The sequence below is a fragment of the Aulostomus chinensis genome, chromosome 15, assembly GCF_037954235.1.
Source record: "Aulostomus chinensis isolate RoL2024-O1b breed Wild chromosome 15, RoL_Achi_v1.0, whole genome shotgun sequence".
In the NCBI taxonomy this organism is placed as follows: domain Eukaryota; kingdom Metazoa; phylum Chordata; class Actinopteri; order Syngnathiformes; family Aulostomidae; genus Aulostomus; species Aulostomus chinensis.
In genome coordinates this window covers 504,686-522,500 of record NC_141334.1, presented here as the reverse complement: position 1 = coordinate 522,500, position 17,815 = coordinate 504,686, and the positions used below count along the sequence as shown (strand labels likewise).

Genomic DNA, 17,815 nt, shown 5'->3' with positions numbered 1-17,815 from the left:
CACTCTTTGTCACTCATTAACTCACTCATTGTCACTCATTAACTCACTCATTCATTCTTATTTACTCACTCATTCACTCATTAACTCACTCATTAACTCACTCATTCATTCTCATTAACTCACTCATTCACTCATTCTCATTAACTAACTCATTCACTCACTCATTCATTCTCATTAACTCACTCATTCACTCATTAACTCACTCATTGTCACTCATTAACTCACTCATTGTCACTCATTAACTCACTCATTAACTCACTCATTGTGACTCATTAAGTCACTCATTGACTCACTCATTCATTCTCATTAAGTCACTCATTAAGTCACTCATTCATTCTCATTAACTCACTCATTCATTCTCATTAACTCTCATTCATTCTCATTAACTCACTCTTTCATTCATTCATTTACTCACTCATTCATTCTCATTAACTCACTCATTTATTCTCATTAACTCACTCATTGACTCACTCATTCATTCTCATTAACTCACTCTCTCATTCATTCATTTACTCACTCACTCTCTCACTCTGTGAGCTGTCTCTGAACCAACCAGCTTCCCCCTGCTGGACCGTCAGAGGAGACCTGTCCTATCACCACATTCATCCATTCACCACTGCAGACGTGTGAACACATGATTGGGGCGGCGCCTCCTTTGCCAGCTGTCAGCACCTCCTCCAACCTCCAGCCTCTCAGTTCTCACCACGTTTTCATGGACAAACAATGTAACCTGAGAGTTGAGAAGCAGACGAGGTGGTGCCATCTGGGTCATGTGATCACACGCTTTATTTCAGTGGCAGGGTCTCCCGAACAGAAGGCAGGATGAGGAACCAGCAGTCCGGTTCTGGAATGATCCAGACCTGTAGGTCACGAATAGATAAGGACCAGCAGCCTAGGGCCACTGGCCGTCAGTCAGCTGAGGAACAGAGACAAAAACCAAACGAAGGCTCAGCAGCTTCGGTCTGACATCAGACGCCAAGGCTGCTCTACACATTCACACCTGGATAGGTCACAGTTGAAGGGTCATGCTGGGGGCGGGGCCAGCTATCACAGAGCGGAGGGGTTTGTGTCTCCGTGCACCAATGACTGATGGATGGTTTCTGCTTGAGGAGAAACCCACCTTTCTTTCACCAGCGCACACTCACACACACACAGGTTTGCACAGCTATCCTTACTAGGACATTCCATTGACTTCCATTCATGTGAATATCCTAACCCTTAATCTTAATCCTAACCTCAACCTCAAACTGACTGCAGGTTCCACCTTCACTCTACCTTTGACCAGGTGTTCATGAATTAAGTTCTGCTGCATCAGGACCGGTCTTTGGTCCCCATGAGGACTAGGGGTCCTGATAAGGTCAGTGTTTACACCAGAAAAGGTCTCCAAAAGATAACAAAAACCAAGTACACACACACACTTCTGAAGGAACCACTGACAGGGCAGGAAGGTTGTCCTTTTGTGCCTCCTCCCTGGCCTGCAGGCCTGCCCCCCGCTTCTGGTCTGTGTAGCTGGAGGAACTGACCCTGAAGGTCAAAGGTGGGTCTGGCAGCGGAGCTGAAGGTGGGACGTACCTGAGACGGGTTAAACACGGCTCTGTTGGTTATCACTTTGGTCATGAGGTCACAGGAGTGTTCTGAGCTCGTGGTCATGAATGATCTCTCGAATCCTCTCGAAGCAAAGCTAGTGGTGTAGACACGAGGCTCCGGGGGGAAAGACAGTGCCAGCGCCCCCTGCAGGCCTGCTCACCCTCACCTCCAGCTCTGCTTCAGACTGGCTGATGACCCACTGACCTCTGATGAAGTGCAGCTTCCACAATGTGTAACTGCTCTGTTAGGGTTGCTTGACCTGCATGACTGCAGCAACGTGTATGTAGCTTGAAGCTAACAGAGACTGACAGCTAACAGCAGTGAAACTGTCCAGAAACGACCGTTCACCAACTCTCCAGGTTGTCTGCTGTAATCCAGGCCTCCTTGATCCTGATGGAGGATCAGGGATCTCAAACTAGAGGCAGGCAGAGCGGACACCTGCACCTGGGAGGAGCCTGATTCATGGGGCCTCTCTCCCGTCTCCCAGGAGTCAAAGTGAGGGAGGCAGGGGGAAGTGGGACCTGTGTGCTTCTTCACAGCAGATCATCGCTGCTTGGTGTTGACTGAAACGAGAATGAGAAGCCACATCCGTGTCGGTCCAGGACCATGTGCTGACTCCACCTTCACTGGAACCAGAACAGGATCCAGGCATCAGAGCTCGAATTCCTCCTCTTGTCCTGATGTTTCCTCTCAGGTCTCACGTCTTTTCAAACGTGTATCAGGACCAACAGCTGCTCAGACTCGCTGCTCCCTGATGGATGGCGCTGACGGGTCCTCCGCTGCATGGATTCTTGACGTCACCACCGAGTCAGATATTCTCTGTGCAGTAAACGCTGCCTCATACTGCCCTCTGGTGGCCACAGGCACCACCTGAGCAACACCTTCAGCTCTCAGTGCCTCCACCATCCTGGAGGAAATGAACTGACGTGCCTCTCCAGTGGTTGAAAACGGCGCACAAGGAAGCAGCTGAAGCAGGAGCCACTGCTCACTTGGCCCGTTTATGTCCCGTATCAGGTGACTGCTCCCACACTGTCTGCCCTCGCTCTCACATTCATTACTCCTTTATTGGCCTGCTCAGTTCCTCTGATCCATTTCCAGCTGAGCTCATCATCTGGTCCTCTAGTTCCACATTTTTTGACAATCTGTACTTGCTTCTCTCCGACCGTGTTCTCATGTTCCTGTTGACGTGTCTGAGTCAGAAAACCTATCGATAGATCAACAGAGTGGACCACAGATCAGCCACAGACAAAATGATGAATTTCCAGACATTTTATTTGAGCTTGAAGAGTTTTTACAGCAGTTCCACTGGAGAAGGGTTTGAATGTCCAAGCCACATGAAACCTACGCTTCTATCTACTATGTACAGGGAGGATGCAGCTCCACAGTGCAGAAGGCACAGAGTTGGCTTGGTAGTCGCCTGTAAGCGCCGCTAATGTCACAGAAAAGACGACACGTGGAGTTCCAGGAGAGACCAGCGAGTCCTTGGAGGAGACTCCTCCTCCTTGGTGATGAAGTGGAACATCTGCTCCTAAAAGTCCACATGAGCACTTCCATGCTCTGAAGTGCTGAACTGAGGAGGGTTGGTCTCTGAGAAGCGAGCGTGTTTGTGACAGAGATAACGTGGACAATGTTAAGGCATTTTGCAATAATCGAGGCGCGACTGTAACAAAGGAAAAAAAACACACATGGACGGAGCGTGAAAGGTCAATTCAGGTCATCCACAACCCCCCCAGGCCGAGCCGCAGGAGCCTGCAGGAGTAGAGACGGATGACCTGGATGCTCCAGCAGGACAGATCAGGAAGACTTGGTCTAGCCTCGTTCAGCGTGCGCGAGCGAGACTTGCGCTCATCGCTTGCAGGGTGATAGAATATTGGGACCAGAGGCTCAGTTCATCCACCGGGAAGGTAAATCCTCTAAAATATGAAACCACTCCAACTGAAACACAATTCAAGTCCTTCAAGCGTAACAAAAGTAAATCAGCCTGTAGTTGAGAACTAGACTCTGAATGTTGCATTGCAGATCGAGATTATGCCGCTTAGAAAAAAAAAGTACATTCAACAGGTACATCAATCATGGAAGAAGGGGTAACAGAGGTAAGCAAGCTGAGAGCTGCTGGTGACAACAAAACCAGCCCTGCTCCACCCGAGAGGCGGACTTAGACTGTTGCCTCTCCTTTTTTTGGGATTTACTTCAAATCTCTGGACATTTGCTACATTGGTGTTGAGTCCACACGGCGGTTGGCAGGTTTCACGTGTTCTGTTTGCTAATACGATGCTGTACATTCAGAGAAAATGATTGTCAGAGTCCGTCTGCTCGGCACCTGAACCGCTGCAGGTTCCAGCTCTGGCCGGGAGGGGTGGGTGGTTCTCACAGGGAACCTCCACCGCCGTGGTGAGCGTTTGTCTTCTTCGTGGGAATTATTGACTGGCATTTTATCTTTAGGCAGCAGCTCAACAATCAAAACAAACCAAAGAATTCAAAAAAATGTACAAATCTACAGAAGCCAAGAAAGGTGATGATTGCATTCTCAAGAAAACTACGCTTTGTTTTCATGATCGCAGCGCAGTCATGGATGTAGTTCCTGTCATGATTCATTTGTCAGCCATCTTGAGAAAATGTACTTTATTTTATCAAGATGGCTGACAAATGAACTCATTACAAGAAACAGAGTTTAGTCGTCTTGAGGCCACAGAGAGGAGCAATTAAAGAGCTTCCAGAGGGAAAGATAACAATAAAACCGTGACTCAGCCGGCTCCGCCCAGCCCGACGGGTGCGCCGGCCCGGCCCCGCCCAGCCCGACGGGTGCGCTGGCCCGGCTCCGCCCAGCCCGGCCCCGCCCAGCCCGACGGGTGCGCCGGCCCGGCCCTGCCCAGCCCGACGGGTGCGCCGGCCCGGCCCCGCCCAGCCCGACGGGTGCGCTGGCCCGGCCCAACAGGTGCAGCAATTAGTGTGACAATGTGCAAACTCTAGAATGAGGACGTGGGGGGGTCACAGTCTAAAACCGCCTTCCACTGCTGAAGCTTCCCAAACTCACTCTCACATTGAGGTTTTTTGCACATTTTGTTGTACGACAGAAAACAACAAGGAAATGAAATAATTTACCCATAAAAACATTTAAGCACACAAAGAAGGACCTTCGATCACTGGAGGGCAGAATCCAACTGTTTTTATTTCAGCGTCAGACGGGTCACCTCATCTTGGACCAAAAAACAAATCATACAAGACACAAAATGTGCAAGAAATCTAAAGGTGCACTTCAGCAAACACGCCAACACAAGCAGCTGGCGTCGGTCGGACAGGTAACCATGAAGCATCCCGAAATACGGCCGTCAATCAAGGGCCACTTGACACTTACATGAACAGGACAACCATCGCAAGTTGGATTGGAGGAAACAGGCTCGTCACAACAGGAAGACGGACAACGCTCCCTAGTTGCCCTCCCTGCCTGGGTTAAGCTAGCAAGTCCACTACAGGTAAGGCAAGATCATGTTTGCTTCATCCAGGCGCAAAGAAGATGACGACGGTACAGGACGTCACATCGCTGCAGATCGACAAGCAGCGGATCAAAGACAAGCGGCGGGTGACCGATGAAGCCACGGAAGAAGGAAGGAGGCAGAAAAACATCATCATCATCATCATCATCGTATCAATGAGCCAAAACCTGTTCAGGAGGATCAGGAGCTCATTGATCCGCCAATCCGCTCCTGACAGGGAAGAAACTGTGTTCACATTGTAGTCTGCTCATACCCCCACGTGCACGAGCCCTCACGTGCACGAGCACAGATGCAGGGAGACGTCACTTTGCGCTGTAATATTCAGAGAGAATGGAAAGTTCCTGCAAGGTCCAAATTCTGATGAGTCCGTGAGACTGCAGTGACGAGCGCACGCCTGCCTCCGCCGCAGCGCCACCTGCATCTGTCAGTCTGTCAGCAGAGCCCCACAGACACAACCAGTCGCAATCACATCGGACGTGGTGGTGGCGGCGGGGGGTAAAAAAGTAATTTAAAGTTTCCAAAGGTTCATCAACGTGTGAGTTTCCAGGCTTGTTGCTGCAGCAGGAGCCTTGAGGCCAAACCGTCACTACCATCAGGTCTTCCAAGCTCTTCCAGATAGGTGTCCAGTTGATTCTTAGCGCCACCTCTGACTACAGAACGCAGGAAGAGCCAGCCATGAATATGTAGCTTGAAGCTAACGGAGACTGATGCTAACAGCAGCTAAACTGTCCAGAAACGTCCCTTCAACTCTCCAGGTTGTCTGGTAGAATCCAGGTCTTCTTGATCCAGACGGAGGATCAGGGATCCACTGACCCATGAACTGGAGACCAGAACTGACTACAAAACATCTGGTTCAGCGCTCGTTCACAGTAGGGCTGAACCAGATGCTTAGCTTAGCATCAAGCTAAGAGTCTCAAAGTGATGAAGAGGGGAAAACCATCTTAGTGAGCTCAGGACTCTCATGAAGGAGCCCTTGACACAAATAATACACTTTTTGGGTGAAGTTCCAGTACCAACTATGAAATACAGTCCACTCTTCGGCTTTTACACGCATTCTGTGTTTGACGTGGTGTAAAGTGGAACCACACTCAAGGCTGCTTGGGGTTGAACCCATCTCCATCGTGCACTCACCCAGCTGCGTTCTGGGTCCTGAAATTTGGCACCCATTGATATCACATAAATCGGTACTCTGTTGATGGGACTCACCTCAGCCTTCCTTTCAGGTGACAAAACCTTACGCTTTATGGTGACGGTGCCGAGACATCCAAACAATTACCAAAAAACACAACTTCCTAAACGAGTATCAGGCAACTGACTGTGTGATTCCGCTTCGCCCTGGGCTTGTCCCCTGGTGACAATAAACTGAGTCGGAGTCATGAAAGCTGTGGGATGCGACCCAGTTGACTTCCTCCACACGTTTGGAGACTGCTAGAAAAGTGGCGATCTACTGGTTAATCTGGCCTTGATGTACTGCATGTTCTGATATGGCACAAGGGGACTCAGGCAAAATAACAACAACAAACAAAACATAAAAGGTTTTGCACTGAATATCAAGAGTTCCTACAAATATTTACACCACAGATACAGGCACTTGTATATCTTTGGTTGGAGAAACCCAACATTGCAAGAATAATGCATTCACAGAGCTTTTGTGTCCCTTATTGTATTTTCCAGGGTCCACTAGGCAACTGGTATGTGATTTGTTATTTCTTCTGTTTCTTTGAGTTTGTCCATGTCATGGGTAAGTTCTGACATAGACCTCGGATGTCTTTTTAACCCTCTGACAACGCCACCTGCAAGACAAGAGAGTGCATGAGTGCAGTACAGCCTCGTGTCCCGTTGACCCGGCTCTCTACGCAGAGTCACTGAAGAGAGAAAATAGACCCACAATAGAGGAACTCCACTTGTGTAGCCCACGTCTGATGCCATTTTAAAAGAGAATGAGGAACGTGTCACAGCAGGGAATGACAGCACAGTCACGTTGCGATCACAAAAGACGAAGCTCTAGCTAACGTGCTCAGAAGTAGAACGGGCTCCTTCATCCTCATAAAGGAACACGCCAACTTCTGGAGTAATATACTTGTTGTTTGTCCTCCACAAGGTGATAGACCCACAGAGACCTGCTAACCACTAGTTGGCTTAGCACAATGAGTAGAGGAGGGTGGGAAGACCTAGCATACATCCATTAACAGTTCTCATAATTTTCTCTAAAATGGTCACTGCCTGCATTAACAGAACAAAAATTACGTGAAACATTCATTACGATATCATTAAAAATGTGGAAACGTTGTAGTGGTAGAACCAGACATGTAGCTGGAACTACTTTCCTGACTGGGCGCAGTGATTTGACACAACACCTCCAAAGCCCCATTGTGCTAAGCCAACCAGCATCCCCGCGATGAGCTAGCTGATGCTAACACTTCTCACCCACTACCAACCATTATGCTAAGCTAAACAGCATCCTGGACCTGAGCTAGCTGATGCTAACACTTCCCACCCACAACCAACTATTATGCTAGGCTACCCAGCATCCTGGACCTGAGCTAGCTGATGCTAACACTTCCCACCCACGACCAGTCATAGTGCTAAGCTACCCAGCATCTTGGACCTGAGCTAGCTGATGCTTACACTCCCCACCCACTTCCAGCCACTGGGCTAAGCTAACCAGAATCCTGCACCTGAGCTAGCTGATGCTAACACTTCCCACCCACTACCAGCCATTGGGCAAAGCTAAGTAGCATGTTGGACCTGAGCTAGCTGATGATAACACACCCCACCCACTTTCAGCCATTGGGCTAAGCTAACCAGCATCCTGGACCTGAGCTAGCAGATGATAACACACCCCACCCACTTTCAGCCATTGGGCTAAGCTAACCAGCATCCTGGACCTGAGCTAGCTGATGCTAACACTTCCCACCCACTACCAGCCATTGGGCTAAGCTAACCAGCATCCTGGACCTGAGCTAGCTGATGATAACACACCCCACCCACTTTCAGCCATTGGGCTAAGCTAACCAGCATCCTGGACCTGAGCTAGCTGATGCTAACTCTTCTCATCCAATACCAGTCGTTGTGTAGCAGAGAGGAGCATTTAATCCTGCTCTTGTATCTTGGGGCATGAAGTTAGCGTGTTCCTTTCAGCATCAGTGTGTCACCAGTAGAGCTGTCACTTTTTATATGAAGTTCGAGTGTTGGTTTGAAGGCCGGGGGGAGAGGTTGGCCTCTGAACTGTGATGACCTGTTTGAAGAGCCGTCTTTATCAGCTCACCAGACAATTCTGAAGTAATGTATTTTTATCCAGCGGAGGGCGCTCTCACACCTCCATCAGCTTGACCCAAGGGTCTCTTTGACCTCCACGTAAAGGTCACTCAGATGGAGGACAGCAGCAGGTGGAGCTGTTCTGAGCAGCCGCAAGTGGAGGTCAGGTTCTCGGTCAGGTGTTTGTTCAAGTATGCGGTCTGAATGTTCCACATCAGTAACAGCGCTTCAACTTTAGCTTAGCAGGTGAGTGTTACAATAGCAGGCCCCAGGTGATGACCACAAGCACCACGCCAGTACCTCAGCACGCCACCATCCCCCAGACGCCATCCTGCCATTACTCACGTCTGGATGCTGCTTCTCACTGCTGCTCAGACAAGAACAGGCAACAGTGGACGCCACAAAGACGAATGTTACTCTTATGAAACACAGAGACGCATCAGTAACTGTGAGAGTGTGTGTGTGTAGTGAATTGAGGGCCATTTAAACCTGACTTTTGAAAAAGTGACAGCCCTACTCACCAGTTTGAAACAATCAGCAGGAAATCAGAGCAGTGATCAGAGGAGGTCTCTTTGGTTGGGCCGTGTTTGGCTGAGACTACCTGTTGATGGCATATAGCACTGCTGGTGTCTGCTGTACCTTCTCAGGGAAGAAGTCAGGGTTGGTTTGCCGTACTTTGCCAGGCCTCCCTTTAATGACTGCATAGCAGAACATAGTGATGACCATGACAAACAGGAAGTAGCTTGTGTGCATCAGGTGCAGGTTGATGAGAGACCGGTCGTCCTGGAAAGACAATGGTGCAATATTGAAGAGCCACTGCAGGCTGGTGTAACACTGCTAAGGCCAACATCTGATGTGGGGCATGACTGCTTTTCTCTGAACAGGAAATATCACCAGTCACTTCTGAGATGTTCTGAACACCCAAACTGACTCTAAGCCTCAGAAGTGTGTTTGAATGACTGAAAGAAGTAAAATCTTGCAAGAAAATTACAAATGATTTATTGAACATCGATAAAATCACGCTAGAAGAACATCAGAAGTGGAACTCACATCAGGGACGATGACAGTTAGCTTTGGGTTGAGAGCGTGGTACACTTTGCCAATGGCTCCTTTGTAACACCAGAAGGGGTTGTAGTCCTGGCTGTACTTGGTGTCCGAGTCACGGACTGTGGTGAACACCTTGTACCAAGATGTGGCGTTGGTGTACGTCTCCGGCACGCAGTGTGGTGGCTGCCTGCAGGGGAAAATACAGGCATTTTTATAGAAGGGGAGACGGAGAAAGTCAGAACCTCCTGTAATGATATCAGGTGTGTGTCTGTCGTGGGGGGGGGCATCACACTCACACGGTGACGGGGAAGATGTTGCTGGCCGCCGTAATGGTCATGCAAGTGCTGAACACCACCTGCTCACAGTGGCCGTGCAGGACGCAGTCGTCGGAGTTCCAGGATACAGGCAGCGTGAAGGTGATGTTGATCTCTTCATGGGCTTCCCGGCCTAAACACAGACACGCAACAACTCCATGAGAGTCCAACTGGAGCCACAAGAAACACGGCAGTGAGGGGTTTGACTACTTCTCACACTCCATGGTATTTCTGCAGCTCTGTTTACATGGACCCACCTATAGTCCTCTATTTTAGCTTTTCCACAAACCCAAAATTTCAACTGCGCCAAATGAAATGTAGACTTCATAGAAAACCACCTGTGCAACAGGTACAGCTTTCACATCCATGCCCTTTACTCAACTTGAGACACTGACTAGTTGTACCCAGGAGCGCAGGCGCAGCTGCTAATCCCAGATAAAGTTAAGGTTACATTTCAAGTACCTGGAAATTAAGAGTCTGGAGCTCTAGAGCAGGGGTCCCCAAACTTTTTTCTGTGAGGGCCACAGAACTTTCCCCTTCTCTGATGGGGGGTCAGGGTCAGTTTGTAACAGAAAAAGTGTGACGATCGCAGGGGTGCCTACAGGTAAAAATGTCTTGTTTTCCAGAGAGCCACACTACCTAATAACCCTCTCTGGATTCGGGTCTAGGGTTTTTTCTCTGGGGGTTGCCAGATAGGAGCACAGACTGCAGGAGGGTGGACTAGGATGTCACGTTCTATGAATGAAATAGTGACTGACTGACTGTGTTCACACCAAACGTGAATGTGAATTTCACGTTGCGTTATTCCCGCAAATTTGACCGCCGGATCATTTTGGTGTCCATTTGTGTCATTCGCGCGAATTCGCTCACTTGCCCAAATAGCGACTTTTTCCGGCAATGTTTCTTTTCGCCATTTCACCATGGATATACAAAGAACTGTTGCGTTGTACCTGCTGTGGAAGGCCGAAATACGTCAGAAAACTAAACGCTGTCTTATCTGGGTTCACAACACCATCTGGAGGTGAGCTCAGCTCGGTGAGCGAACTCCTTCAGGGGCTGCGTCTGGAGAACTGCCGGCTCGCTAGGATCGGTGACAGAATTTCACGAATGGACATCAACTTATTCAACCGCTTCTTGTAATTTTGACACGTAGCGTCATCCAGCACCGGGTTCCCACACACAGCCACAATCAATGTGATTGACGACTGAAAATTTGCGTCATTCGCACGTCTGCATAGATTTGTATGGAAACTGTTCGTGCGGAAGTGCGAACTGGCGTTTGGTGTGAACACACAGGAATAGTTAATAATGAAAGTAGTTCAAAGCTAAGGAACACTTTATTGCAAAAGCCAAATTTTATTATCTAATACAAACACACATATATGAAAAGAAAATCAAAATGCATCTCTGGTATTGTTCAGGGGGCCGGGCCAAATGTGGAGGCGGGCCGTATCTGGCCCGCGGGCCGTAGTTTGGGGACCACTGTTCTAGAGTCTCTGTTAGCCTCAAGCTAAACACACGTGGCTGGTTCTTTCCTCATTCTGGAGTCACTGAGCAGTGATGCAGAAGGGAAAAACACCTTAGTGAGCTGAATACTGCTGTGAGTGAGTACTTGGAAGGAGACATACACTTTTTAGGTGAAGTATGAATCAAAAGTGTGAATTTAGGTCACTTCAAACTTTTATGCCACCAGAAAGCAAGCAAGTGTCATTTTCATTAATAACTATATCACAATAAATTATCTGACATGAAAATCTCTGCAGAAATATTAGGGCTGTGAATCTTGGGGCAGCTAAGGATGCTCCCTGTCAGCTGCTAGCTGGGCACCAACCCAGCTGATGACTTCATTGGTTTGTTGCATCACAATTAACTTAAAATGAGGACCTCAGCAACTGTGAACTGAGGAACAGGAACTCTGGAGCGGCTGACAGGGGAGAAGAAGGGGCGATACGGCCACAGCCCTGCCCACGCAGCAGCGCCACGTCAGGGTGCCCGGTCAAGTCTCTGCTTTCCTCACATAATTAACATTTCAACAAGTAATCTAATATGAAAGGTGAGATTCCTGAGCAACAAAAACTGATGAAACCAAATTATGAACTAATTCCTAAGGCTTTGACTAAATCAGCCAACTGTGCAGGAGCCAGCGATGCTGCTGCCAGAGCCGAGGCCAAGTTCATCCTTTACAATGTTCAGTACAGCAGGACGAACACCTGCTCACCACAGGAGACTCAAGTCCATGAACACGTACCTGCAGACATGATTCAGAACCTCAGAACCATTTGACGGGACGGGTTCAGTTCCACATGGCTGTCATGGTTTGCTCACCATGTCCAGGTAAGATGCCACACAAAGACTCAAGTCAAAACCTCAGAGGGACACGCTCTCAAAAAGGAACCAGGACTCACCGAACAAGCACCTTACAGACGCAGGGGCCAGTGTGCCTCACCTGACCATGGTCACTGGCGAGCAAGAGAACTTACCAGACAGTCCAACTTGCTGGCCCAGGACTGTAGCATACAGGTGGGTGATGTTGCGAGAATATCCTCCAAACGGACGTTGGGGGTCCAGCGTGAGGGTGATGGGGACCGAGATGTTGATGGGACCCGAGTCCTCTAAGAGAAGGGGAACCTGGGTGCTGGAGCGAGCTTGCCCACTTGTCACGACCATGCTTTCCGGCGTGGTGGACTCATTCAGACCGTGCTTTATCGTCTCATTCTCCGACACACAGAAGTCCAGCTCGTTGAAGCGAAGCAGAAAAGTGTTCCAGTCCTGAGGAGGGGGAAGCAGATGTCAGTTGTTGGCCTGGACCAAACCATGTGACTGGTGTGCACACTCAGAGCCTCCGTGGGATTCTGACACTACAAACCCTCGGTGCTGCTGCCTCCAAGCGCCTCGATTTCCTTCCTGCTGCTGGAAAGATTCATGACCATTTAAACATGATACAGCATCAACACATACATGATGTCAGCTATAAGATGAAGGGCCAATCAGGAGGACCATGATGACGGACTGAGACCAACTGACAGTGTGAGAAATACGTGTGTGCTGACTGCCGACTTTGACGTCTGGGGTCAGAAACGATGACCTTGAAAATGATTGAGATGGCTTTAACCATCTGTGACATCATTTTTGTGACAGATCAGAGCGGGAGCCCTCCCAAGATCAATATCAGAACCCTGAGATCCAAGCTGGGAGGTTTTGTGAGCTCACACAAGAAACAGAAATTCAATTCCAATAAACTGGGGAACCGTAAACTTCCATCATCCAGGAGGAGGCGGCCGTCACCGCAAGACTGCCACAGCACACAACATTCCAACGTTCACTTCTGAATCTTGACAGGCGACATGAGAACACCCAGCATCATCATGGATGACACTTCAATCTTGTTGGTGCACTGTGATGGAGACACTTGAGTCTTTTGTTCTAGCAACAAACAAACATCCAAACACCAGTGAATCAAATCAGTTTGCGTGGCACCGAAGACGCGTCAGAGGCTCCGTGATCTTCTGCCGAAGCTTCTCAAACCAAGGACATAAGCAGCTGCTCTCTTAAAGGAGACAGGAGAGGCTTGCCTGAGTGAACAACCTGAACTTAATGAGCATTCAATCAGGGTAGGGGGGAGACCAATACGAATTTGCATTTTCTTTTGACAATTTTGGGGAAATTGTTGAAACATTTGGATGGAAACCCAACAACTTGTCTTCTTAACTTGGATGGTAGAACTGTTAACACCTGAGTCTGGGACCTGAGGTGTCGGAATGACAAGTCAAGACTCTTCAAATGAGCTCTCAGTCATTGTGTTGGCTGCAGTTTTGCGGAGAGGTCGTATGTTTGCCACTTGGTGACAAGTGAAGCTGCTCAATGTTAGTCCCCACCACATGTTTTGTGTTTCTGAGAGAAAGAGCCCTCCTCTGTCCCTCCCCGGGGTGATTCAGCCAAGACTAGACTCTACAGACTGTTTGAGAGAAGTCTTGCTGCTGCATTCGGCACCACAGCAGGTCACAGGTTGAAGGCAGCACAAGTCAAGACTCTTGAGTGCAAGAAGCACCCTAACAAGTGAATACATTTCATTGGGATGGAAGTCATCATGGGGCAGGCCATGGGATTTAGTCTGCTTCACCTCACCTCCGTCAACTCTGGAGACTTGATCTCCTTAATCTTGAAGAAATAACCGATGGTGAGGAAGGCGATGGCCACAGCACTGACGCTGATCATGAAAATGACCAGCGGAGGACGGTTGTTGATGTAGCTTCTCAGGTTCTCTAAAGGGTTAAGCAGGTACACCTGTGCAGGACAGACAGACAGGAAGAGCTCTTTAAGGGTGTGTGATTTAGGATTTTAGCAGACACTGTCCCTGATATTTACCGGTGTCCACATTATCTGTGTAAAACAGTGTTGAAGTTCTTGTGCTGGGCCCAAACACCTGAGGACTACCTGACCTGATGAGACAGGTACCCTGGATGGCACCACCCTGGCCCCCAGCACCACCGTAGGAACCTAGCAGTTCTCTTTGACCAGGACCCTTTAACTCCCACATTCAACAAATCTCCAGGACGCCTTCTTCCATCTACGTAACATCGCTAAGATCAGACACATCCTGGCTCAAGAAAACGCAGAAAAACTAGTCCCTGCTTTTGTCACTTCCAGGCTGGATCACTGCACCTCCCTCCTACCAGGCTGGACTAATAAGTCCCTAAAGACTCTCCAGCTGGTCCAGAACGCTGCTGCCCCCCTGACTAGAACTGGTAGCAGAGACCAGGTCTCTCCTGGACTGCTTCTCTGCATGGCTCCCTGTCAGATTCAGAACAGAATTTAAAATTCTTCTTCTACCATCAAAGTCCTCAACAGTCAGGCTCCTTCATTCCTGACAGAGCTCCTAGTCCCCTATGATCCAGCTAGAACCCTTCACTCCCAGGATGCAGGGTTCCTGCTGGTTCCTAGAGTTCTAACAGTAGAATGGAGCCAGAGCCTTCAGCTATCAGGCTCCCCTCCTGTGGAACCGTCTCCCAGTTTCAGTCCAGGACCCAGACCCCCTCTCTAGGTTTAAGAGCAGACTTAAGACCTCCTTGTTGATCAGGCTTATAGTCAGGACTGCTTAGGCTGGCCCTTAGATCTGCTGCTATAGGCTCAGACTGCTGGGATCTCCCATGATGCACTGGGCTTCTCTCTCCTCCTCCTGTCCTCAGACGTGTTACTAACTCCTCTTCTTCTCCCCTCATCCCAGATCCTGGTGCTGCTGGAGGAGGCTCCAGACCTGAAGAGGCTCCAGCTGCCACCCGTAGCTCCACCTGCTCACGTCCCCGTCTGTCCATCAGTCTCTCCTCCTTTATCTCTGTCTTCCTCCATTCTCTGTCTTTGTCTCTGTCCATCAGTCTCTTCCCTTTCTCTCCCTCTTTATCTCTGTCCCTCTCTTTCCTTCTGTCTCTCTGTCTTCCTCCATTCTCTGTCTTTGTCTCTGTCCATCAGTCTCTCCTCCTTTCTCTCTGTCCCTCTCTTTCCTTCTGTCTCTCTGTCTCCCTCCTTTCTCTCCCTCTTTATCTCTGTCCCTTTCTTTCCTTCTGTCTCTCTGTCTTCCTCCATTCTCTGTCTTTGTCTCTGTCCATCAGTCTCTCCTCCTTTCTCTCTGTCCCTCTTTCCTTCTGTCTCTCTGTCTCCCTCCTTTCTCTGTCCATCAGTCTCTCCTCCTTTCTCTCTGTCCCTTTCTTTCCTTCTGTCTCTCTGTCTCCCTCCTTTCTCTGTCCTTGTCTCTGTCCATCAGTCTCTCCTCCTTTCTCTCCCTCTTTATCTCTGTCCCTCTTTCCTTCTGTCTCTCTGTCTCCCTCCTTTCTCTGTCCATCAGTCTCTCCTCCTTTCTCTCTGTCCCTTTCTTTCCTTCTGTCTCTCTGTCTCCCTCCTTTCTCTGTCTTTGTCTCTGTCCATCAGTCTCTCCTCCTTTCTCTCTCTCTTTATCTCTGTCCCTCTCTTTCCTTCTGTCTCTCTGTCTTCCTCCATTCTCTGTCTTTGTCTCTGTCCTGCTCTCCTGCTCTCTCTCCGTCCCCACTGATCCTGGATCTGCTCCACCTTCCTGCTGGTAAAGGGAGGTTCTGGTGGCTGCTGTTGCAGGATGTGCTGCTGATGGAGAATTGTTGGGTGGAGGTTCATTGAAGGAGGGAGGTGCTGGACCTGCTCTACTTGGACAGTCAGGACAGAACTTTGGTTGGGGTTTGGTGACACACAAATGAACCTGACTGGACTTGACTTGGTATTCCCATGTTGTACATTCTGATCAAAATGTGTGATCAGAATCTGAAATCTTTGTGTGTTTGTAACAAAACCCAAGCGATCAACAACAAAACCCCAAAGACATTTAGAGCAGAATAAAAACACACGCTGTATCTCCTCCAGCAAGGATAGCAGCAGCAGAAGCCAAGCCTGTGTCGCCTCAAAGAGTCATGAATTTGAAAAAGGAATGATTTTCCAAACATTTAGAAAAGCCCATTAATCAAACGTCTACAGCCGTTTCCTGTCATCGCCGTCGTCTCCACACGTATGCAAGCATCATTGGACCCAAACAGCTGTTTTTCTAACAGTGACCAATACCTGCTGATACAGAGGATGTAGCGCTATCATCTCCACCGCTTTACTACTTCCAGTCGTCACAGAGGATCTTTTCAGCTATTTGAACATCTGATGCATGAATACATGAACAACACAACCGCCAGAAACATGACGCACACATATACACAGGCTGGAAAACCTGTTCTAGATCAGCAGAGACATAAAAATCTTATTGAAGACACTTTCTGCACGTTCAAGGTCGGTTCAAGGGTCTGGCAGGGACTCACCAGTGTTCACTGGTTCCTTTCACCAGTGTTCACTGGTTCCTTTCACCAGTGTTCACTGGTTCCTTTCACCAGTGTTCACTGGTTCCTTTCACCAGTGGGACTCTGTCAGCGCATTAATTACAGTCATAACAAATGTTTGATCCAAAGCAGCAAAAAACGGCTTCGAGGGCCTGGAATAAGATCTACGGTGCAAACGCGTGTCAGTGTACCAGGTGGGTGGGGTTCAACAAGATCCCCACAGTGACCAGGCAGTGGGACCAACCAGCGCCCGTTACTCCCTCAACTCAGAGTCCCACACGCGTCTACCTGGAACAGGTATCCCGAGGCTGCACAGGGACTAGCGACGCCTTCAGCTGATTCCTGGGAGGCGCATCTGGAACTAGGGCTTCACCTGAAGACCAACATTGACCCACAGAGCACAAACTGCGTCCCTGCGTGACCTTTGCCCTCCTCCCACGCAGGTCGTCCCCTGCGCTGTTTTATGGAGGATCCGGTAAATAACACACGCACGTGACCTAAACAGCGCACGCGCGGTAGAACCTTCCAAACTGAGGCCTTCTAGTGCTGAACTAGACAACTAGAAAAACACTGTGGATGTTTGGCGTCAGTCCAGAGAAACACCTTTGCCAGACGACGGGCCAGGACGAGCTAGCAGTTAGCAGCTAGTCGCTAGCTGCTTCGACCCATGGGAGCAGAGCAGGACGAGGCTCCTCGATGGGAGGCTGTCACCAGGGCCGGGGTGAACCGCTGGGAGAGACTCTTACCATTTTCCCTCTCTGGCATGCGGCGGATGCTGGCTGGGAGGTTCGCCGAGGGCCACAATGAAGGCAGCGCGCTAGCTAGCCGCTACCAGCGAGCTGGTGTTGCTAGCTTGTTAGGTTTCCTGAAGCTAGTCCCTCTTACATATACCGCTGGCGGGGGGAAGTCGGTGTTCGGTGGAGGCAGCCAGGCTCTGGGTGGAGGAGACACCGCGGACAGTCTTTCCCATCCTTCACTCCGTGGTCAAGTGAGACCCCAGTGAGAAATATCTCGAGCTAGAAGAACGTCAACAGAGTGTCGGGGAGCTCCCTGCTGACATCTCCGTAGAGCCGCACTGCGTTGTAGTGACGCTGCGGCGCCGCCTTCTCCTGATTCCTCAAAGATCTACGCTCGAAATGGGCGTGCGAGTGCTCAACCAAACCTATTTGTACGTAATCTACGTAGACGGGGACGCGAGCGTCTGTTGTGTAGAGTTTAAAATTTTGAAGGATTTTGCTGCTTCGAATCCTCATTAATTTCCTGGAAATAAAAC

General features: G+C 49.4%; 1 protein-coding gene across 3 annotated transcripts; it reads right to left on the bottom strand.

Annotated features, from left to right (window-relative positions):
- Nucleotides 1-4,731: 4,731 nt before the first annotated feature.
- Nucleotides 4,732-17,664, bottom strand: tmem248 (transmembrane protein 248). 3 transcript variants are annotated; one of them, XM_086227036.1, is made up of 7 exons: nucleotides 17,289-17,664; nucleotides 13,826-13,984; nucleotides 12,181-12,469; nucleotides 9,683-9,833; nucleotides 9,390-9,573; nucleotides 8,941-9,122; nucleotides 4,732-6,874 (listed from the first exon to the last, which is right to left on the bottom strand). In XM_086227036.1, exons 1-7 carry the CDS (start codon nucleotides 17,289-17,291, stop codon nucleotides 6,817-6,819), a joined length of 1,026 nt encoding a protein of 341 aa, XP_086083162.1. In that variant the 5' UTR covers nucleotides 17,292-17,664; the 3' UTR covers nucleotides 4,732-6,816. The 3 variants fall into 3 exon arrangements, with proteins under 3 accessions (XP_086083162.1, XP_086083164.1, XP_086083163.1); XM_086227038.1 differs by having other exon boundaries at nucleotides 8,979-9,122; XM_086227037.1 differs by lacking the exon at nucleotides 17,289-17,664 and adding an exon at nucleotides 16,831-16,978.
- Nucleotides 17,665-17,815: the final 151 nt, after the last annotated feature.

What these genes read in the sequence shown, in the direction of transcription:
- tmem248 (XM_086227036.1), bottom strand. An exon ending in AGTCTCCAGAGTTGACGGAG is followed by an intron (nt 12,470 to 13,825) that starts GTGAGGTGAAGC and finishes CCCCCTCCTCAG; the next exon opens with GACTGGAACACTTTTCTGCT. An exon ending in GTGCTATATGCCATCAACAG is followed by an intron (nt 6,875 to 8,940) that starts GTAGTCTCAGCC and finishes CTTGTCTTGCAG; the next exon opens with GTGGCGTTGTCAGAGGGTTA.